The 24466-nt window shown below is 48.1% G+C and overlaps 1 protein-coding gene across 3 annotated transcripts in view; it reads left to right on the forward strand.

The window, feature by feature from the left end:
* The window catches only part of ARAP2 (ArfGAP with RhoGAP domain, ankyrin repeat and PH domain 2), a 1345662-nt gene that overhangs the window by 474508 nt on the left and 846688 nt on the right, over window positions 1-24466 (forward strand). For all 3 annotated transcript variants that reach the window (XM_085642300.1, XM_085642298.1, XM_085642299.1), the window contains exon 11: window positions 8766-8965. In XM_085642300.1, the coding sequence (XP_085498426.1) occupies window positions 8766-8965 (200 nt within the window). The remainder of the gene's footprint in view (window positions 1-8765; window positions 8966-24466) is intronic.

Below are 24466 nucleotides of genomic sequence, written 5' to 3' on the forward strand. Positions count from 1 at the left end.
GGCCCTATATCCATTGAAAGTGTAGTGTGAGAATATTTCTTTGATGATTTCAAAGATTTCTTGCACAGACTTCTCGAATAACAGGAAGTCTGACTTCCAGCATAAAGTCAGGGCTTTAGGTAAGATGCTACGGAAAATGAGGAACTTATACTCTAGGTATTCAAGATGGCCGCCACCATCAGCAAGTCATATGAGAGTCCTGTGGCTTCATGGTATGTGTACTATTTTTTTACCTTCACTTCGGTCTTTGACATAAGAGCATCTCTCTGAGATATAAGGCTTCTGTCCAAATGGTGACTGCACTCTACGAACCCATCCAGCCTCTTCTTCTCCTGAAAACTTAAAAGCTTCAGAGGAGAGTGTCATGCTGGACCGGTGTGTAGAAATGAGCATGTTTCTCACTGTATTATGACACTTCAGTTGAATCTGCAACTGCAGTTGGCTCTGCACTGGCAGTGTCTTTTTTACAGAATCAGTTTGTCTACTGAGGCAGACCAGGATCTTCAGTAATGGGTGATGTGGGTGACCATTCTCCTTGACCCATCACCTAGATTAGGTGCGGCCATTTGTTTTGGTTTTCAATGGAGCAATATCATCCCATACATCTTTGGGAGTTAGGCGGGATCCTGCTGACCTTACAAGCTTTTCTCCCTTCCATCAAGGACAAGTTTATCCAGGTGATGACGCACAACATGACTGCAATGTGGTTGTACAAAAAGCAGGGAAGATTGAGGTTTCATACCCTCCGTGTAGAGGCTCTTAGACCGTGGCAGTGACTGATGTTTCACAGGACTCCCTGTAAGTTCATTATCTTGTGGATTCCCTAAACATCAGGGCAAACTTATACAGAAGACTTGCTGTCCCGAACCTCCATAATAATGTACACTTTATTTGTGGAGATTGAGCAGAATCATCTAAGACATTTTTAATCTTCCTTCAGAAGTAGTACATGTCCTTCTGGCTTCCCACCATCCTTCTATCAGGTAAATGTTTTCAGGTTATTGGTCCAAAATTGTCACCTGATGAGAAGGAAAACAGGTTGCCTCTTTCCTGGCAAGACTGACTGATGATGATAGTTCATATCATCTTTGGTCCAGCAAAGCTTTGCTATATGCACTGTTAAAAGTTACTTATCAGCCCGTTTGGCCAATATGGCAGATGGGAGGGAGGAGTTGGGCATAGCCTCGTTTACACCTGAATAGGCTGTGTCCTATCCACACACAAACGGCTGCTTATCCCCCTCAAACCCTGTACTGAGTCTGCAGCCAGGGCAGGAAGGGAGGATCTCTGTGTACTTCAAAGGCATGTCTTTGAAGTCTCTCCCACCTCAAAGGCACAATTGGGTATCTGTACTGGACGTCCGACACTACAAAGTCAGTCCACTTCTGAACCTGTGAATACTCTGCCTGCATGAAGGACTGCCACTCTTCTGGACTGCACTCTGCTGGTCTGCTGTGTGCCTCCATCTTGCCTTAGTGAGAAGGCCTGGACTTGCATCACTTGACCCCAGAACTCAGAATGACTACAAGGTTTCGCTGGCTGGCCTCCTGATCTGAAGCTTCAGGGACATAACACTCTTCCAACCCCTGCATCTGGACTCTGACATTTGTGAGTCTACCCTGCCAAGTCGTGTCACTCCAGTCTTGAACCCTTGGAAGCGGGCCTAAGGTGCTTGCCCGCAGAGCCGATGCATCTTCTCTGCTCAGCAACACATCCCCAAGCAGAACCTATGGCCCCTCCTCGACTGTGCCACGCATCGCCGTTTAGAAGTGACACATCTCTGCTGCTGCGTGGATTGGAACCATCGCACAAGACTCACCTCCCACATCTTGAGACTGGCGGATCGCCTTCGGGACCGCTGCTGTATGACGCTTTTCCCAGGTCAAGCTCCTTGTATCTCTCGTCAATGGGAGCCTCGACGACAATGACTAAACTCTGCATCGCAGCCTCACCACTCATTGGAATTACCCATCGCCTCATCTGCGCCTCACATCTTCTACAACAGACTTCTTATCCCAAGCCTCGTCGTCAGGATCCTCCACATCTACACCACAGGACCTCGCCCCACAGCCTCGCCATATCTTGGAACAAATGCATTGCTTCTGCTGCGCCTGCATCTATGACGGGGATCCACACCACGCTCCGTAACCATGATTTAAGGTACTTTGTTCAGCGGGCCTAACTGGGTCCCTGTAGCCAGTCCTTAGTCCATCGTGGTTGACTTATACTTGTGACTTTGTGCATTCGTGTCCTGCATGGCCAGATATCCCCAATAGCACTTTGTGCATTTTGGTACTATTTTTCACTATCAATTAAAAAAAATATTAGCTCCAGTTCTGCTAATTGGATTGTTGTTGTTTTTGTCTTGTTTTATTTATTAAAAGCAGAGCTATCTTTCTAACCTGGTGTGCAGTCTCTTTGTGTGGGGCTTTCACTCTTTTACTGTTTGAAGCGTTGCACAAAAAGATTATACATTGCCTTTAAGTTACGTCTGACTGCTCTGTGCCAAGCTACCACAGTGTGAGTGCAGGTTAATATAGGGCTTGGTGGCCCTTTAGTCTGACTAGGATTGTGTTTGCTGCTTGACCAGGGCTTATTCCCCAGCCAACCAGTAACCCAATTTCAAACATCGTCCCACTTATTTTTTGTTTTCAGTATTTTATTGTTTTTTGCCTATGGTACTGAACAAGACAACCAAAATGTGAATACAAATGCTTCAATAGCAAGACTCTCTGATGACCACCCTTGCCTCCATCTGAGCATGACACAAATTAAGGTAGGCCCTGGCGCCCATCCAGCACAGTCTTCTGCACCGCCCACTTCATGACCCACTTTTTAAAATGGCAAATCTTTGTGATCCACCTACCATTAATGGACATAAGAGACGATTTTTTATTGTTACTAAAACATTGGGTGGCAATGCATTGTAATTTACAGGCATCACATTTTCCTTTGAAACACCACTTGCTGTGCAGAGACGTACAGTTTTACTGATAAAACTATTTGGCACTCAAAAGATAATGTGTGGAAATCTGGTTTCTGTGAATATTTATAATTTGCCAGTCACAAAGTAAAGTTCCTTGATTTGTTTTGATCCTGTTTCCAGCTCACTTCGGGATTACAAGAATGAGCTTCATTTTTGCTTTCCCAACTACTGAATTCATATACTTTATTTACAGGTAGTTACATTTTGTTGTGTGTTGTAAAAAAAGAGGACATCCTAAAACCTTTTCTTTTGCACTTCCTGAACTCCAGCAAGGTTGCCACATAACTCACTTTAAAAACTATCTCACTTTGCAGTCAGAGAAAGATAAGTAAACACCCATCCCACTTTAAAAGAATAGGCACCAATTTGTCAAAAGACATAGCCTGCCATTTGTCTTCGAAGCATTGCAAATGTAACAAGATAAACATAGAATTTAAAGGTGCCTTAATTTATTGCTTGGACTTTATCAACCCACCAAAAATCATCTCACGACCCACAGCTTTGGAAGCGCTGGACTACGTAGCACTATGTGGATGATCACATATTTGTAGCGTTTGCCCTTGCAAAAATAGAAAAGTGGTTGCGAAACAGACAAAAAGGCCCACAAGCATCTTCTTGTGGGCCTTATAACTCATACTAACAGGGTGAAGAATGAGACCACATTTCTGGCTCTCAGCATTCCAAAGCTGGACATTTGCCAGGTGGTGATGTGGCTATCGTTCATATTTGACCTGGCACTTCTGCATCGATTCACACGCCTGCTTATATGGTAATTTTCCTGCTTGGTACTGCAGGACTTCCTGGTGAAAAGTGTTCTCCTGAGACCTGCCTCCCTGAAGGGAACATTCAATCAATCAAGGAGTTCTTGTAAAGCGCGACTTGTCACACGTGGAGCCTCCAGTCACTAGGTCTCACATCCTTGGTCAAAGAGCCATGTCTTGAGCTTTTTCCTGAATTCTTCAACAGAAGGACTGGTGCATAGGTGAAGGGAAAGATCATTCCAGGACTTTGTGGCGAGGTAGCTTTTACGGCGGATATGTGGGGTTTGAGCCAGGGCGAGGGAGGTGGAGTGGCATTCCCTGGTGGGCCGATAGAACTTTAGGCAGTGGTCGATGTAGGCGGGCCCGGAGTTGTGGAGGGACAAGAAGGCATGAGTCAGGAGTTTGAAGAGGATTCTTTTCCTTACAGGGAGCCAGTGGAGAGATCTGAGGTGTGAGGTAGTGCTGGTTCTCCTGGGTAGGTTGAGGATGAGTCTGGCTGCGGCTTTCTGGATGGTCTGGAGGCATCTAAGTAGTTATTTGGTGGGTACGGCGTAGAGTGCATTGCTGTAGTCGAGGAGACTGAAGATGAGATCTGGGTGTCTGTTTTCCTTGTGGAGATGGGGATCCAGCAGAAGATCTTGCGAAGCATAAGGAGAGTGTGGAAGCAGGAGGAGTAGACTGCATTGCCTTGGTTTTTCATGGTTAATTGGCTGTCCAGGATCATTCCGAGGTTGTGTATGGTTGGAGGGAGCAGAAGCGGGGCAGAGTGCAGTGGGCCACCAAGAGTCATCTCAGGGGGAAGGGTTGTTTCCGAAGATGAGTACCTCCATTTTCTCCGACTTGAGATTTAGGCAGTTGGCCTTCATCCACTTGGCGACGTCGGACAAGGTGGTCTGGAAGATGGCTCTGGTGGTGTTGGTTTCATCTGTGAGGGAAAGGATGAGCTGCGTGTTGACATGAGAGATGAGGTTGAGTCCGTGAGTGCAGGCGATAACTGCTAGAGTGTCATGTAGGTGTTGGAGAGAGCCCTGGGGGACGTTGCAGATGATGTTCTTGGGTTCATAAGAAAAAGGTGGTAGGTGGATCCTCTGTGTTCGGCTGGAGAGGAAGGAGGGAATCCAGTTGAGAGCATTCCCTTGGATGCCCAGGTGGTGCAGACTGTTAATGCGAGACAGTGTCGGAGGCCGCCAAGAGGTCAAGGAGGATGAGGGCTGTTGTTTCCCCTTGGTCCAGGAGGCGTTTGATGTCGTCCGTAGCTGAGTTCAGATTCGGAGATGTCGAGATGGTTGTTCTCTTCGGGGTACTCTGTGAGCTGGCAGTTGATGGCTTTCTCCAAGATTTTGGCTGCAAAGCGGAGTAGCGAAATGGGTCGATAATTCTTGAGTACTCTTGGGTCGGTGGAGGGTTTTTTCAGGAGAGGCTTGACCTCCGCATGCTTCAATTCAGCGGGGATGGTGGCTGTCGTGATGGACGTGTTGAAGATCTCTGTGAGTGAGATGTTGATTTCTTCTCTCTCTAGGTTGTAGATTTGGTGTATTGGTGCATTGCAGAAGCTAGGACAGGGGTCTGTATTTGAGGGTTTCCTCTGATGGTGGTTTTTGCGTCAAGTTTGATCTGAAAGTTGAGGTGTTTCATGATCGGCATGCTGTCGTCGTCTGGGGTGGTGCATTGGAGGGTGTCATTGTGGTCGCTGTATAGCAGCTTGTAGCCGGGGTGTGTCGCTGTGGCGGTCAGGTGCCGATGAGGGCATAAGCCAAGTTTCTGTGATAAACATCATGTTGGGGTCGAGGGTGCTTATGGTGTCCCAGACTTCAGTGGCATGCTTGCAGTGGGATCCAACATTGAGTAGCATGCATCGGAGCATCGAGTCCTGGGTGGTTTGGAGCCATTGGAGGGTTGACGTTGCAGGTGAAGCAACAGTTCTGGCATGGGAAGGCGAGGTCATGAAGCAATTGGTGTCTCTTCTGGGGTTCAGGGAATGTAGCTCATTGGAGGTCTATTGGTGGGGTCCTGGTACTGAGTGCGGTTCAGGCACAGATGCCTTTGTCGTGCCTTTGGTGCCCCCATGCTGCAGCCTCCATTAAGTAGGTCCTGGGGTAGGAGGGGTGGTGGGAGGCAGTTGGCGGTGAAGTTGGCTAAAAACGAAGCGGCTGAAGAACGGGTGGCCTCACAAATGCAAAATAGAAAGGTTGACTAGCAAGGGGAAGGAGGCACAACTAAACTATACAAAAAGGAAAACGTCTGACTAGAGGGACGGGGGACACAAGGAAAACAAACTGAATCAGGCAGCAAGAGCTGCACAACAGCCTCAGGGGGAGCTGGCACAAGACCTGCTGCTTTCCTTTGGTATTTAAATTACATTGATCAATATAATTGTTCATTCAATTCATTTGTCCACCAAAGATCAGCTGGACTGCAGACTTTATCTCTCCTGGGCAGCTGTATCCTTGTGTCAATTCTCCATGCCAAGCAGGTCTCAGTCAGTTGGGCCAAAACTCTTTCTCCTCCAGTCATGGCAGTTTCTCTTTTTTTCTCATTGCAGTCAGTTCCTAGTCTTCCAAAGAAGGTCCAGAAACCATGGTGCTGTCTTCTTCTCCTTGGCTTTGTGTGACAATATACAGCATTTTATGTGCATACAAGACATGGCTTGGCAGTTCGGGCTGGACTGTTCCCATGAGGCACAGGGTCAGACTGATTTGCATATGGCCATGTCTGAACTGGGGTGGTGGAGTGAGCTAAAGAATGATGTTGGATTAAACCCAGATCAGTTCACTGGGGGTGAGTGTTTGATTTGCTGAAATGGTCCGTCCATCATCCCCTTTGGTATCGCTTTGTTAGGCAAGCAAGGTGTACAAGAGTTTCCTCTCTCCCAGCATCATGTCAGGCAAACACTCCAGGGAATAGTGGTGGGACCTTTAGTTGAGCTATTAGGGGTGAAGTATAGACTTGGGCCAGGATAGTGGTAAACCTTGGGTAGTTGACTTTGTTCTTGATTAACTAAGGAGGAGTCACGGGTGAGCATGATGGTTTGTCAATGGTGCTGGATATGATTTGGCCAACTACTGACACAGAAATTGACTAGAATGTGGGTAGCTTTTGCGAGGTTGATTAGCTGGGAGGTCAGTGGCAGGATACTTGAGTGATATAGGTTGGTTATATGTTGGGGCAGTTAGGGTCTGTGGAAATTAGTGGTTTTGCAGGAAAGCAAACACAATAGGAAGGCATTGATTGAGTTGTTGGTGGGATGGACAACAAATCAGCTCAAGGGAGGTTTTTACTATCAACGGAGAAAAGACTTCAAGGAAATAAAGTGGGTGTAATATGTAGACCTATCCAATCTAAGGAGAAAACACCCAGCATATGAAGCACAAGCCAACAACTGAACAATTATAGAGAAATAAACCTGAAACTCCTACTTTGAATGCCCACAATAATCTAAAAACTCTCTAAACTCAGGGTCTCACTCAAACAATATGATGACTCCTAAATCTAAAACAACAAATACAAACAACGAATCCCAGTAACCTTAGGAGCCCACAAGAAACAACTGTGGAAAAAAAAACACAACCTTAATTGACCCGGCCACAAACAGGAAACAAAAATCACTGCAAGTCATCCTACCTTTCTACACTAGCAGTCACAGATCTCTTTGGGCCCCAGATCTTTCTTGCTCATGGACCTCCTAAAACTAGGAGAAAAAATTGGTACTCGTGTGAGTGTGATGTAAGTTTAGATAAAGCTGTTCAAAGTAGGTAGGCGTGCCTGACAGGTCAAAATTAGGTGAGGAAACCAGCGCTGATGGCAACCAGTTGCCTAAGAGACCCGTAGGTCTCGATTTTTAAAGAAGTGGTGGTGATTAAGGCAATTGGAAGACGGTAGTCCCAGTGCAGGACAGGGAGATCTCAATTGAAGATGGAACACAGGGACAATTGGGGAGCAAGATGGATTGATAGGCCTTGAAAAGTTTAAATGGAGTTAAGAAATTTTGGAGAAAGGGTAAGGCAATGTTAGATCAAATGGGGTGGGTTGGGTTTTTGATTGGGGGCAGGGTGATTTGCTGTTAATTCAATACATCCGTTTGATAAAAGGAATATTACGAAAGTGTAGAGCAGCAGGGTAGAGGAAGCAAAATGTGCGCTTTATCCTGCCTATGTACTAAAGCCACTTTTTTCAAAAACTAAAAAACAAGTCTTTGTAGTCTGTCCATCCACCAAGCCTTGTAGTTAAGAATATTTCACATAATTGTACCAATACAGGCATAGTGAAAAAGTAGAAAGGAATAGCCATTCTATTTCCTTTTAAGACACTGCTCGACAATGCCTTGAGTAGCGCCCTTTAGCACCACAAATAAATTCTCATGCAAAGAACTTCACAGTATGTAATGCATGCATACACCCTGAGCAAGAATTGTACATATTGCTGCACTGTTCAGTGGAAAAAAAAAATGGCATGACAGTGATCGGATTTGCTTTGTTGTGGGTTACAGTTGTGAGATACTTACTGTGGCCACAAACCTTCAGCAGGCATGGTGTGAACTCTGGCCTATCTCTAGCCCAGTTCACCCAGGCATCGGAAGACCTGTACCTCAGCTGTGGTCAGGCACCTTATTGCGTACACTGCTGATGGGGATGCCCTCTCCGACCCTGAAACCTGCCTGGTCTGAGCTACTCACCTCTCGAACCCAGAAACTTGAGTGTCACCTCTGACACAAACTTCAAATACTGTGTGTTTTTCAGCAATGCACACTTCTATTTCTTGTGTAAAGTATACAGCTTGTCTCTAATGTGCGGTGTGTAGTGTATTTACAAACAGCTTTCGTACAGCAATTGTTCCCATGAAACAGGCGAGTCTCGAGTATGCTCATACCCACTTAACATATCTCATCTTCATATTTAGATCCGCTCAGAAGGCAGCTTTTTAAATTGCTTTTCAAGCCTCAGATGAAAGCACCACCGGGCATTGTCTTTAATTGGACTTTACAAAGGAGATCAATAATTTAGAAAAGTCAATTGTTTCAGCTTTACAGCCGATTCGGAGAAAGAGAAACAGGAGTGGATTGATGCCGTGCAGGAATCGATCGCAGACACACTCTCTGACTACGAAGTAGCCGAGAAAATCTGGTTCAACGCATCGAACCGGAGCTGCGCTGATTGTCAGGCTTCGGATCCGGACTGGGCCTCCGTCAACCTGTGTGTTGTCATCTGCAAGAACTGTGCAGGTAATTCCTGATAAGTCACGTGGGTTAGCATGGGCGCCATTTTGGGAGTCCAGCCAGCACAGGTTTGATGCCTAAGAATATGGCCATAAAGGTGTGTGTGCACTTGGGTACATACAATGATAATGGCATTTAGAAAACATGTCCGTAAAATTTAAAAAATGAATAAATATGAATTTTAATGCTGGAAGTCATGTTTCACACACATACCATGGTGTATTCCCCGAGGTTCCGTTGTTTTTTTCTGTCAAAGATTACTTTTAAACTGTTACATATTGTTTATTTGTTATGTAATGCAATGTAACAGAAAATGAGAACAACCGAAATTGTGTACTCAAAGTGGTTAATATTTTAGAAATACAAATGTTTCTGTGGTTGTAGAACAGGAATGAACCTCACCGACGACTTAAAAACTGTACAAAACGATTGATTGAGGATTCTTGCATATGGCTTCAAATAAGGAATTCCCCTAAGTGAAAGAAATCTAATTAACTGGTTCTGCTAAACTGAACTCACTATTGGCTCGACGAAGTAGTGTGCAATCTCAAAGCCAATCAGTGGCTTCATTGTTCATCCATGTGGAGAACGGTTTGTATGCTAAATGAGGATGCGGTGTGAATGAAGGCGTGGGAAATGAGATGGCAAGGTTTTGGTGTGCCGTTTTCTCACTACTCTGTATCTATTGCACAGTGCACCGGCGTGATTGTAGGGCTCCACCCCACATTATTGCAAACATGAAGAGAGTCTGCTCAGCCTGACATCCACCCTTCATTTTTAGGTCAGGCAGTCAGGCACTGCACATATGCTAAAGGTGCAGACACCTGTCTGCCCGAGCTGAACTTTGCCAGGCTGAAGATTTCTCAGCCCTATGTTGCGGCCTCCTCGGCCCAGCAAAGCACTTGGAGGTGTCCCTCTTATTTCGAAGGTGCGTGCCACTGATAGACTCGGACCTGGCACTTCAGCTTTAAGCCCTGAATTGCCCAGGCCCAATTGTCATTAGCGAAACTCAACACAGAGTAGGGTGGTGTCAGCAGTCTCACTGACCCCATTCCACTTTGTGACGAGAAACGCCCTGCTGCTTCTTCCTCTCACTGGCTGACCGATTACAAGGTCAGCCAAGGAGAGGAGGTTGAAGTCCCAGTCCTCCAGGAACCACCAAGGCTTCCCTCCCACCACAGAGATCGCCTCTGAGGCCCAGAAAGTTGTTTTTTAATGTTTGGTGTGTTGTTGAATGTGTGTGTGCATGCTGTGAATGGGTGTGTATATATGAGTTTTGAATGCTGGATGTATGTGGGCGCCCTTGTGAATGTATGGGTGTGAGTGAGTGTGCATGTAAGTAGGTGAGTGTGAGTTGTGTGCATGTCTGCATGTGTAGCCAGCCCTTTGTACCCCCCTCCCCCCAAACGCACCGGCTTGCTCAAATTACCGGCTGCAGCTGCAGGGCAAACATAATGTGCTTCTTGGAAGAGGAAAGAGTGTTGTGCAATTTGCCTGTTCCATTCTTTGCCTTATCAAAACACAAAACTAGCACATTGCACTGATTTACATATCGTATCTCAAGGTCAGTTTTTCATATCCTGATTTCTTAGAATTGCACTCACAAAACGATTTTTTACTCACACGTGTTTTCTTTTGAGTTAATAGTCTCTTAGGAGCATTAAATAGGCATTCTACAGTGCAAATACGCTGGGTAGTTTTGAGCACCCCCACAAACGGACTTCTTTGTAACTATTAAACTTCTCGGTGGCCTTTTCACACTCTGGAAATGGATGGAGAATTACTCCTATTAAAGGATGCACACGTCCTCCAATCTTCCTTCCCAGAATGGAGGACATGAACATCACATCCTCCCCGTTAGACATGGGATTTCTGGTTGGCTAAGGCTTTCCCCAAAGCCAGGCAGTTACACGCTGAAGATAACCCCTGCTCACCCCCTTGGTAGCTTGGCACGAGCAGTCAGGCTTATCTCAGAGGCAATGTGTAAAGCGTTTGCGCAACACACTCACACAGCAGCAACACACTAGGCACACCACAAAAGAAACTCCACACCAGGTTATATAAAAAATAGCCTTTGTATTGTTATAAACACATTAGAAACAAAATCACACATTTACACTGTGCCCACTGGCACTAGGCAATATTTACAGGGGATTATAAACAGGACCGGGCCAATCGGGCCACGGTCAGAACCATCAAAATGGAGGTAAGTAAATGCAAATCACAACCAGTAACTACTGGTACCCTAGCATTATCATATTAGCATAAATACACATTAGGCCCAAACCTCATCAGCACAAACACATTACGCTCTAGGCCTTACCAGCATAGACACCCTCCTAAGCATAAACACATCACGCATTAGGCCTCACCAGCATAAACACGTTACGCCATAACCTCATGAACATTGACATCATTAGAGGCATAAAAACAGGGTACCTAAGTCACATCACATAAATCACATTATGCAATCCCAAGGGGCATAAAACACATTGTGTATCATTCCTGTAAGCATAAAACACCTTATGCATAAACATCCACAGTACCTGCATCAGGGGCAAACATCACCTTCCCCTATGGCCTTGCGCCCTTCTGGTACATACTGGTACCCAAATGACCCCCAGGCCTACCGGCCTTCTCTAGGGGGGGCCCAATACCCTTTGTCCAAAAAGTCAGGGCGTGCTGCCACTGCATCAAAAACACAATGCACGTTTGCGTTGGGGCATGGGGTACACTCACCCCCTCTTGACCTCAGAGCTCTGGCCCCCAAACGTTGCAGCTGCCTGCGCTCTCGCAAGGCAGCTGGAAATTGCACTGGCACCACTGTGCCTTGTGAGCCCCACTGGGACTCTGTGAATAATTTACCCCACGTTGAAGCTGCCCACTGTAATTGCGGGGCAGCTGTGAAAACAGCCCGGGCACTCATGGTGCCCTAAGCACGACTACAGGGGGGCAGGCACCGACAATATGCCCCGACTCACCACCCCCACCAAGTTCACAATGGAGCCCCACTCACCGGGGCTCGTCTGGTGCCGTCATCAGGCACTAACAGGCGGTCAAGGGAAAATCCACACTGGCACCCACCTTGCCTTGGGAACTCCAAATAGGCTCCCTCGCTCTGCCCCACTCACCGGGGCATCAGATGCGCAGGCTCCGTCTCCTTCGCTCTGCCCCACTCATGGGGGCCTCTCTTTCAGGTGTCCTCGCTTCCTCCGTTCTCCTGGGGCTTATCCTGATTATCGCCGTGCGCCTGGGACGCACACCGAAGTCTAGCTGGGAGCCTGCGAGGCTCCAGTCTTCATCCAGCACAAGCAGAGCTCTCTTCGTCCACGAGAGCCCCACCACCCACCTGGCAGCCACTCCACCTGTCTTTCGGTGGCCTCTCCCCCAGATTGGCCGCACGCTGTCCTCCACCCGCAGGCCCCACCTCCAGTCAGGCAGCTTACCTGGCTTCCGGGCCGCGGCGGAGTTGACTTCTTTCCCAATCTCAGCGGCAATACGGTTTGAGACAAAGACCATTGCGGGGTGGGCTTCCGCCAGGAAGAAGTGCAATTTGGGGTGGGCACCTGCATATGGAGGCGTAAAACAGCGGGGTGGGTGCCCGCCAATGAAGCATAAATGCGTGGTAGGCTCCCGCAGAAAGTGGCAAAATGCAGGGTGGGCACCCACTTGCCATGCTGTGCAGGGGAATCCCCACGCTGAGATTCCCTCCAGATGCTCTGGCAGCCCAGCGCTGCAGAGCACATACTCTCCTTCTTTGCCCGCAATAAAAAAATAGGGCTCACGAGGCGCTATGAGTCCTTTAAAGTACAGCAGGAATCGCAAGCCCTATAAGGTTCAGGGGGCATAGCTGGGCCCAGGGAGGCCAGCATACAGGGCCCTCCAGCAGGGAGGCAAGCCGCCATGGCGGTTCCTCCTGTGCCCCAGCAGCAGCCAGCCCCCAAAGGTCCAGGAACAGCACCCCAAACAAGGGGTCACAGCCCCAGCAATTATACACCTTTTCCCTTTGTCTGCGCCAACACAGGGCTTGGGGAACCAGCAGAAACTGCTCCCCTTCCCCATTGTTAGGTGGGGGCTTGTCATTAGACACACCACAGGGGGGCGGAGCCAGCATTCACTAGGGCAGGCACCATCCTATTCAGGAGCCAGGGACTTTTCCTCCCACTACTCAAAATGTAGATGTCCCATTCAGCCTAGCACTGACTCACCCTGCATCTCTTGGAGCCACACACACCTCACCAGCCCCTAGGCTGTCACTCACAAACCAGACATGCAATTCACATCAGGCAGGCAGACACATAGCTCACATAAATGCCAACTTCTAAAAGTGGCATTTCTCCCATAGTCATAATAAATCTGTGCACACCATTGCGCAGCAATTATTCTCACCATTTCATACATACTAGACTTGACCACACTGCTCCTCTCATAACAGGAATTACCACTGACACACCTTATCAGAGAATCCCCCATGCATTCCTATGGGAGGACAGGCCAACCTTACCAATGTAACACAGAGAGTGCACGCACATTACACTGGACCACAGTGCTAAAGTGCTCAGAGGCCTAAAATCACCAACACCAGGTTACAGCAAAAAGGCTAGGAGAATGCAAAAAGTTTCGGGGTGAACCTGCCAAAAGGGCCAAGTCCAACACTCCCATTAAAGGCAGTGTAATTCCTCTTGTGCTTGTGCATCAGGATTTTTCCTTTTTTATACTCTTTGGTTTGTGTTGCAAGGTAAATGATTTCCTTGCGGCCATAATTGTATTTTTTTGTTTCAGTGACGCCCTCCACTGATGTCACTGTAAATGAAACTGAAGTGGAAAGCGGGTGGAGCCTAAAGGCTGCGACTTCTTTTGGTGTGATTGGTGCTTGGGGCTATTGCTAAGCCCTCCAAGCGTCAATCATAATAGGAGAGATACCGCTGGAAAGAAGAAAATCTCTTTCCAATGATACTTCTGTCTGGTGGATGCCTGATCGGGGAGGGTGCAAGAAGATGATCTCCAAGCAGTGGTCCACCAACTAAACAGCAGGAATGGTACTAGAGTGGGGGAGCGCCTCCCAGGCATGACCAATTGCCTTCCAACAGTCTTTCAGCCCTCTAGGCTAAGATTGGTTGGTTTGCTTCATTTTTATCATACCAGTGGCGCAGAAAATCCATTAGACACAGGGCAAGTTAAACAAATTAATGGTGTAGGGGTGCTGCCCCATCTCACTCTGGGGATTTTCCTCAATGTGCTTTGCCAGGTGGGCAGAAAGCACACTAAATGCAAAGGTTTTGGAATAAACAGAATGGTTTAGGAGCCAGTCCATCCTGGAATTGCCTCCCCGCCACCAATCCTGGAGCCCAAACTGTCTTTGTCACCCTGCAGGGCAGATTTGGAGATACACTTTAAATATGAGGCACAAGACATTACAGAAAGGTTGTACTGCAGCAGGTGCCTTCAGAGCCCAAGAGCATTTACACCCACTCCTTGCACCCACAGGGCATGTCAGTATAGTAGAAGTAGTGGATTTATATGCAGCCAATATGGATTAAGCCAGTGTACTTCTTGAACTAGCATGATCATAAGAGGTCAGTCCCTTATTTGCGTAAAGGTGTGATCCTATGCAAATGAGAGATGCCACTTTGCCATGCGCCTTATTCCAGAAGCAGACACTAAGGCTAAACAGTCAGTATGCGCACTGACTGTGCACCACATAGAACTGGCGCAAAGTCAGTGCGCAAATCGAGGGTGGCTCATGGGAGAGAGATACGGTGGTCCCAGAAATTCCGTTTTCAAACAAAAGCTGTTCTACCTCCAGAGCTGTGGTTTTAACCTGTGGCCCTGGCCGTAGAGTTCTTCACTCAATCCAATACTGCTTAATATTTCTATGATTCTTCTACTTGTTGAGTTGGTGCAATCATGTGGTTTCACAGTATAATCCTATGCAAATGATATGCAAATAGTGATCAATATCCCAAAGGTTCCCTTAGCCACGGCAGATAAATTTGAGCGACCCTTGACCCTGCCCACAGGCAGGTCGCTCCCCCACGCCACACAGCACCACCTGTGTGCACTTGTCCCCTGCTCGCTGCCGCTCCTGTGACTCGAGACCCCTCTGCCTCGCTCGCCTGATAATTTCCTTGCCTTTATTTCCTCTGTTGCTATTGTCTTGATTTTTGTACTGTTATTTGCCCCTTTTTTCTGTGCCCCTGTGCTTGCCCCTTTTTGCCTTCTGTGCCCTGTATCTTGCGCCGTTTGATTTGTGCCCTGTACTCTGCCCCTTGACTTCTGTGCCCTTTGTCTTGCCCCTCTGCCCGCTCTCCGCCCATTTTTTCCTTCAGTTTCCCTGCCACTGCGTCCCCTGTGGCCCTGCCCCCCTGCTCACCCATTCACTGCCCTGCTCCCGCCTCCCAGCTGCTCCTTTCTCCCACCTCCCCTTATATGGCGGCCGCTGTGTGGCCGCGAGCAGCGGTCGCGCCTAAGGCAAGCCAGACTGCGGACGTCCGCGCCTGGACCGCGCCCAGCGCCAGACCCCTGGCCTCGCGAACGCCACGAGGCCCATCTCCGCTACGACTCCAGCACCCTCCATGCACTCAACGCCGGACGATCACGCACCTGCTGCCTGGCCACCCCGAAGCGCACCCAAGGACCCTTCTCCTGCCGGAACTGCAACTTTGCCAGCATCCGTCCGCCAACCCACCGACCAGGAAAGAGCCCAACTACATCAGATGCATTCTTCTCCACACCCGCTCCGCCCACAAACAAGCCGTTGAACTCTGGGACCTACTCGACTCAACCTCCCCAGACGTCGCCTTCCTGACGGAGACTTGGCTGAACCCCTCCTCGGCACCCGACATCGCCATAGCCATCCCGGAAGCTACAAGATCAGCCGCAGGGACTGCACCAACAGAGTAGGAGGAGGAATTGCCATCGTCCACAGGAACACTCTCAAAGTCTCGACCAACACTGACGACAACCTCAGCACCGCCGAACAACTGCACTTGCAGATCCACACCGACCATAACACCACCCTCAGAGGAACACTCGTCTACAGACCCCTCGGACCCCGACCACAGTTCAGTAACTCCATCGCCGACTTCATCAGCACACACACCCTCGCCTCCACGGACTACATCCTCCTCAGGGACCTGAATTTCCATCTGGAGAACAACAACGACACCAACTCCACCACCCTGATCGACAACCTCGGACTCGGACAACTCGTCACAACACCCACCCACTCCGCTGGCCACAGGCTTGACACCATCTTTTCTGCAAGCCCCCACGTCTCCTTCAACCACACCACCGAACTCCACTGGACCGACCATCGCTGCCTCCACTTCACCTTCCGGAAACCCACCACGCTCCACCGCACCCAACAGATCCCTTGCCGCTGCTGGAGCAAAGTCACCAAAGACCAGCTAACCACCACCCTCACCCGGAACCCACTAGCCGACCCAACCGACCCCGACACCGCCGCCAGCAACCTCAGACAGTGGATCGACGACTGCACCAACACCCTCGCCCCATTCAAGAAACCCTCCAACAGCCACACCAGCAAGAAAGCGAGCTGGTTCACAGAGGACCTCCAGGCCTCCAAGCAAACCTACCAAAAGCTAGAGAAGAACTGGCACCGTGAACGAACACCAGACAGCTACGCAGCCCACAAGAACGCCACCTGAAGACACCATCACCTCATCAGATCCGCGAAAAAGGTCTCCTTCAAAGACCGCCTAGACAACAACGCACACAACAGCAAAGAGCTCTTCAACATCGTGAAGGAACTCTCCAACCCCAGATCCCACACCAACGACATTCCACCTTCACAAGACCTGTGCGACTCGCTTGCCACCTTCTTCCATCGCAAGATCGCAGACATCCACGACAGCTTCAACGCCACGACTGCCCCGACAACCACTGAGACCCTCGCCCCCACGACCACCATCCGCACCAACAGCCTGCTCTCCTGGATCAAGATAAACGACGACGACACCATCAAAATCATGAACACCATCCACTCCGGATCTCCGTCAGACCCATGCCCACACCACATCTTCAACAAAGCCAGCACCGCCATTGCACCCCATCTCCGGAAAGCCATCAACATTTCCTTCGAGACATCAACCTTCCCGGAGAGCTGGAAGCACGCCGAGATCAACGCCTTACTCAAGAAACCCAAGGCAGACCCCAAGGACCTCAAGAGCTTCCGGCCCATCTCCCTGCTCCCGTTCCGGGCAAAGGTCATCGAGAAGACCCTCAACAAACAACTGACCCGCTACCTCGAGGAGAACAGCATCCTGGACCCATCCCAGTCAGGGTTCCGCAGCAACCACAGCACCGAGACGGCCCTCATCGCCGCCACCGATGACATCAGGGCCCTGCTAGACAATGGAGAAACCGCGGCCCTCATCCTCCTGGACCTGTCAGCCGCCTTCGAGACGGTCTGCCACTGCACACTACGCACACGCCTACACGGCGCCGGGATCCAAGAGAAGGATCTGGACTGGACCACCTCCTCTCTCTCTGGCAGAACACAGAGCGTCTGCCTCCCCCCTTCCACTCCAAAGCCACTGAGATCATATGCGGCGTACCCCAGGGCTCATCCCTCAGCCCAACGCTGTTTAACATCTACATGGCACCCCTCACCTACGTCGCCCGATTGCACGACCTCAACATCATCTCTTACGCCGATGACACCCAGCTGATCCTCTCCCTCACCAAGGACCCCCACACCGCCAAAACCAACCTCCACGAAGGAATGAAAGCCGTTGTCGAGTGGATGAAGAACAGCCATCTGAAGCTGAACTCAGACAAGACGGAGGTCCTCATCCTCGGATCCACCCCCTCGGCCTGGGATGACTCCTGGTGGCCGACCGCACAGGGAACAGCTCCAACACCCACCGACCACGCACGCAACCTAGGGGTCATCCTCGACTCCGCCCTCTCCATGAAAAAACAGGTCAACGCCGTCTCTTCCTTCTGCTTCAGCACCCTCCGATTGCTCCGCAAGATCTACAAGTGGATCCCCACTGAAACGAGAAGAACGGTCATCCTGGCCCTCATCAGCAGCAGGTTGGACTACGGAAACGCCCTCTACGCAGGAGCCTCGGCCAAAATCCTGAGACAACTTCAACGCATTCAGGACGCCTCTGTACGCCTAATCCTCGACATCCCCCGCTGCAGCCACATCACACCCAACCTGAGAGACCTGCACTGGCTCCCCGTCAGCAAGAGGATAACCTTCAAGCTCCTCACCCACACACACAAGGCACTCCACAACACCGGACCAGCGTACCTAAACAGATGACTCAGCTTCTACACCCCCACCCGCCAGCTTCGCTCCGCCGACCTCGCCCTCGCCACAGTCCCCCGCATCCGAAGAGCGACCTCCGGCCGCAGATCGTTCTCCCACCTCGGCGCCAAGACCTGGAACACCCTCCCCATCCACCTACGGCAGACCCAAGACCTGCTGACCTTCAGCAGACTCCTCAAGACCTGGCTTTTTGAGCAGTAGCAGCTTCCCCTCTCTCCCCCCAGTGCCTTGAGACCCTCACGGGTATGTAGTGCGCTTTACAAATGCTATGATTGATTGATTGATTGAGGTTTGCATGAGAGAAGTTGAAACCTGAATGAGGACTAACTGTCTGTGACCTAATATAGAATCGAAAGAGGTCCTAATATTAGGCAGTTCTTGAAATATCTCTTCAAACCTGTGGTGGCCTTTTAAATTAAAAATGATGCTTCGACCAGTTAATTCTCCATGCAATTTTGGAGCAATCTTTGATAAAAAAAAAAAAGCCCTTAATGGATCACATTGTCTAAGTGACTGCAACATGTTTCTACATTATTAGAATGTGGAGGAAAAATGTTCCCTACATTCCTCTGTCCTCACGCAAATCAGTCCTCCAGGCATTGATAGCTTTTAACTTGAATTATTGTGACTCCCTATATTTGGGAGCCACCTAGGCACTGTGCTCTAGTTTGCAAGGAGCGCAAAGTGCGGCCGCGAGACTGGTGTTAGGAATTCCTAAACATCAACCTGTTTTGGGGTCAGTGAAGGGCTTACATTGGTTGCCCGTCTGAAAAAAATTCCATGTTTGAGGCTCTTAGCAGGGCGCACACGACCTAACATGAGACCAGCGCTGGTTTCGATCCAATTAAAATTTTGCTGGTGTATCCCCAGGAGACATCTTAGATCAGCGGAGAGTAACGATATTGTAGTACCAAGAATAAAATACAACCGACCAGGTGAGAGAGCCTTCTCTTTGCTGACAGCTAAGCTCCATAACTCTCGTTTTGGGGAAATAAAGGGCACGGAGAACTATGCACGCTTCATAAAGCTGGTTAAAACGTAACTTGTTTCTAAAGTGGTATGAAACTTCCCAGGTTCTACTTCAGGGCAGGCTTTTCTAGCGGTAAAATGCCTCAGGGTAAAAGAGTGCTTTTAAAAAAACTATTTTGTGTGTTTTTTTTTACCAACTCCGAGTTCGCACCAGTGCTGTACTCTGCCAGCCCATATGTGTAAACTCTACCCAAAGAAATCACATTTTTGTCTCACTTACCATGAAGAATTTCTGCAGTATTGAGAATCTGGTGCATGGATGCCAGAAAGACTGGGCTAGAAGAAGACAAGTGGCGTAACCCAATGTAAGGATGGGCTCGAATTACACAGCAAACCCACTGTCACTGTCCGCGCGGTACTCCCTTATTTAGGTGCTCGCATGGCAGGCAAGATAATGCACTGAATAAAAAAAAAATTAAAAAACAGTATTCTCGGTGCAGAAGCGAGCGTTTGCAAATTTAATGCAAATCCGTCCAAGGGTCAAATGTTCTTGGCAAATAAAAAAAATCCTTTTTAATGTAGTCAAAATTATAGAGCCATTACATATTCAACAATATTCAAATATGACGTCAATATGGGATTCTGGAGTTATGGCATCGGAGGGGAGTCTGAAAGAGGCAAGAGCTTTGACTGGCAAGTCACAAAAGCCAATCAGCCTCTGAAGTTATCTATGGTTACAAAATGTGCCAATCGGCAGCTAGGTTCAATCACTGATAGGTGTAGACCTTCAAGATATCATGAACCAGAGAAAAGAGCCCAGGGTCCCATTTTGAGTACAATGCCATTAGCTTTTACTTTCAAACTCCTTGTTTTAAGCCCAAGTGAGTGCACCAGTATGTGAATTCTTCAAAAGATAGGAACTTTTGATGTGAATTGTAAACTATCCTTGCTCTTGTCAATGAAAATTTACAAATTATCATCCTTCAGGGTTAATCTACCACAGCAACACGAGGCCTCGTTCTGTCTCGCTTCTAAATGCTTCCTCACCAGTTTCAGTGACAATTACGACTTATTCACCATGACTTTCTCACACTTACTTATCTCCTGCTTCTCAGGGGACACAGTGAGACTTCGTCACTGTGGGTAATGTCAGTCTCTGATTGAAAGGTTTCCTGTTTTGAAGGTAACGCTGTGACACAGTGTCTGAACAATTGCTGAAAGATACAGTTTCTTATGATGTAAGGTGCTACAATGTTCGTGCACATATTTCCATGTCTACTACTCTTGCAGCCAATGTCTATCTCATTAGACAAATACAAATTAGTGAGCAACACAGCCTGACAGTGTCAAGTCTTTTCTGTGCCGCCTCCTTCGGGCCTCTGTGGGTAGCGTTAACATGAGTGGAGATGACTGATTGGGTTGGATCTTCCAAAAACACTATATAGACTGGAAGATCTGGGCTTTCTGGTGGTGTGGCGTTAGCTTGCTTTGGATCAGCTCTTAGTGGATCAAGCAGCCCAGGTCCCCTAGGACTCAGATGTTCTACATTGTGATCTTCAGGGATATTGGCAAAGCAGCGTTATTAAAGAACCTCATTATTGAGTTGCTCATCTTTTCTCTCATTAATCTTAATTAGATTTCAGCCAGGGCAGACATTATTTTTCCATGCTGCAGACGTAACATAGACCATTCATTCCCCACAAATCTTTGAATCTCTATTGTTTCATGTTAACTCGGTGAAATGCTCAATGACATACGGGATTCAGGATAACACAATAATCTTACTTAATAGAAAACATACATTAATGGTCCTTGGCCTTTACAGTGAATAAAGAACTGTGCAGAAATTAAGGAGTGGAGTCGGTGCATTTACAGCATGACCAGTGAATAGTTCATGGCTTAAAAATCTAGTGAAGGTAAAACTTGTTCCTTGTCTGAATTGGAGTATCTGAAGGGAAAGCACTCTTGGATCTTGCCACAGGAAATGAGACACATTTTTATGTGTCTTATAGACTTTCAACAACTCATCATGCGGACATAGAGTCAAGAATAACCACTTTGAATTGAAATTGTACTTGAGTGAACCACTCTGGAATACCAAGTAGAAATGTTTGCAAAGTTTTTATTCACATCTTCAGTTGGCAGTCACCAGCATATTCACAATCGCTCTATGTTAGAGGGATGGGTTGGTCACTAGATAGGGGATAGTAATATTTAGTGCCTTGTCACTATAATTGTGTCTAGGAATTTCTGGATCCTCTATGCATAAATATACCACTACATGCCATAATGTGAGCTTTCTGTGGCCACACTCAATAGTCTTTTATAATTTTCCCTCACACTATGTCTTTGTTGGCAAAGTTCTATCACCTTCCGTATGGTTCTAGAGCCACTATTTCCTAAGCCACTGCCATTTCAGTGCCACAAGATGCTATGGTACAAGGAACTGAATCATTTTCAGTGTGCTCCTGTTAGAAATTGGGGTCTCTAGTTGGCCGGTTGTTACCCTATCCAAGTAGGAACCCTTCTTCCTAGTCCGGATAAGGGGGATACACTACTGAAACAAGCCCTGCTCACCCCCTTGGTAGCTTGGCACGAGCAGTCAGACTTATCTCAGGGGCAGTGTGTAAAGCATTTGCACATAACATACAGTAGTATAGTGAAAATACTACAAAAGGACACAACACCAGTTTAGAAAAATATCCAATATATATCTTTCTAAAACAAGACCAAAACAAGAAAAATCCAACATACAGTAATCAAAATGGGCACTTTCCAAGAATAACCTAAAAAATACAGTTCTTTGAAGTTGGTAGCTACATCCGGTGCTACCGCGGTGTTGAAAACAACCGAATCCAACAGTTTCAGTCAACCGCTTCAGTGCAGACCGACGTTGGTGTCAGAAGACTTGTAAACAGTACCTTTTGTTTTTGACGACTGCGACGGTGTGGGCCAACGGCGGGAGTGATTGAGGTTGTGATGTGAAGCGGTGCGGCATGCAGTGCCCTCAGGTCACGGTGCAGGCAGTGGTCGTTCAGCAGCATTGGTGAGACCTGGGCTGCGGTGCGAAGTGGAGCGGTGCTCGTTGCAGTGCTCATGGTCACGGTGCAAGCTGCGGCAGCCGCCGAAGATCGGTGGTTGATGGGGCTGGTGTCAGTAGGCAGCAGCTGAGGTGTGGGATGGGGCGGTGCTTCGTGTAGCTTACAAGCATTGCCCCCAGGCCGCAGTGCAGAAAATGGCTGCGATGTCAGCTGGCAGTGGCGTTGTCAGTGAGACCAGGGCGGCGGAGTGAAGCAAGGCGGGGCAGAGTTCGGTGCCCACAGGCTGCTGCACAAGCAGCTGCTCGGTGGAGGCAGTGGTCGTCATCGTCGGTGAGACCTGGGTTGTGGTGTGAAGTGCGGCAATGCACTCTGAGGTGCCTTCAGGTCACGGAACCGCCGGCGGTCTTGGTGACGGGGTCGGCTTGCGGTTTCCTTCTGTGGCATCTGGGAGACATGCGGTCCTAGAGGCGGTACCCAGAGGAAGGTGAAGTCTTTGCTGTTTCTGAGACTTCTTGAACATGTGGCAAGCTCTAGCTCAGCCCTTGCAGAAATTCAAACAAAGAAGTTGCAGAAAGTTCAGTCCAGTCCTTTCTCTGCCCAAGACAGAAACAGCCACTTCAGGCCAACTCAGCAAAGTACACAGCAAAGTGGTAGTTCCTCCTCACAGCTTTTCCAGCTCTTCTTCTTGGCAGGTTTCGGAGTCCAAAAGAGTTCTAAAATCCTGGGGTCTGGCCCCAATCTGTATACAGCCTTTTCCTTTGTTCTTTTGTGGCAGATAGTCTCTGTGCTTAGTCCAAACGAGTTCCGTTCTCTATGGTCCAGCTTCCTTGCAGGAGGTGGAGATAGTATTGTGTAAGGCAGACCATGAATATTCGGGTGTAAGGAAATCTCCTCCCACTACTCTAAATGCAGCCCAGGTCTATTCAGCCCAGCCCTGACTCATCAGGAAAGGCAGGACACACCTCACCCTCCTAGTGGCTGTCTGCTGTGAATGCACATCTCCAGCCCATCTCTCCAAACCCCAGACTATCAATCCACAACCCAGCAAAGGCATACAGTATGGTTAAGCAAGAAAATACCCACTTTCTAAAAGTGGAATTTTCAAACACACAACATAAAAATCATCTTTACTAAAAGATACCTTTTTACATTCTGAGTTCAGGCATTCTAAACTCCGTTTCTCTATCTTGTACCAATGGGAAGTTATACTTGTAAGATGTTACAAAGTTTCTCCCATTCTATCCTGTGGGACAGATAGACTTTCAATAGTGAAAAAGAAATACACTGTATTTCACTATCAGGATATGTCACACACACCAGTGCATATCCTACCTTTCGCCTATACTGTACCTTGCTCATTGGGGTACCTTGGGTCTACCTGAGGGGTGACGCACATGTAATGAAAGGGAAGGTTAGGGCTTGACAAGTGGGTGCACTTTCCAAGTCAGCACAGCAGTCACAATTGCACGCAGACACTGCAGTGGTAAGTCTGAGAACCCTTTGGAGGGCTGCTTATGTGGGTGGCACACCCAGTGCTGAAGGCCCACTAGCAGGATTTGATTTTCAGGCCCTGGGCGCACACAGTGCACTGTACAAGGGACTTAAAGGTATATCAAATAGGCCAATCATTGAAACAACAATCCGTAAACACAAATTACATGGAGAGTGTGAGAAGCTGGCCTGCTATATGATGTCCACTAATTAAAGTAGGAACCTTGCACCAGTCCAAACAGCCCTTATGGTGAATTAAGAGGTCAAAGATAACCTTAGAAATCTATCCAAGTGGTACCTGTGGAAAGCAGCCTTCGGGCTTAGTCATGAAGGAATGTTAAGCATCTTGTTTTACCAGAATGCAACCTTATTATATTGGTTTAATGAAAGGAGAACCACACAGTAGTTATAAAAATATGTATTTATTATTATAACACGCCTTAAATACCTCACAGTATCTGCTACGTGTAGACAAACACAAAGTACACAATACTGTAGCACAGAAACAAACATAAGTCGCACTAATACACAGTGGGTTCCAGGGGGAGACCAAACCATATACTAAAATAGTGGTATAAGGACTAGGCCTGGGCGGTAAATTTCGTTCTGTTTGCGGTATTTGCGATATTTTGTTTGTCTATCCGTTCACGCGCGCCACAAGATGTTGGATTGTTGGTAGCCAGTCTCGCTATCCCGCAAAAGTTT

This window comes from Triturus cristatus, chromosome 2_2 (genome assembly GCF_964204655.1).
Source record: "Triturus cristatus chromosome 2_2, aTriCri1.1, whole genome shotgun sequence".
NCBI classification, from domain to species: Eukaryota; Metazoa; Chordata; class Amphibia; order Caudata; family Salamandridae; genus Triturus; species Triturus cristatus.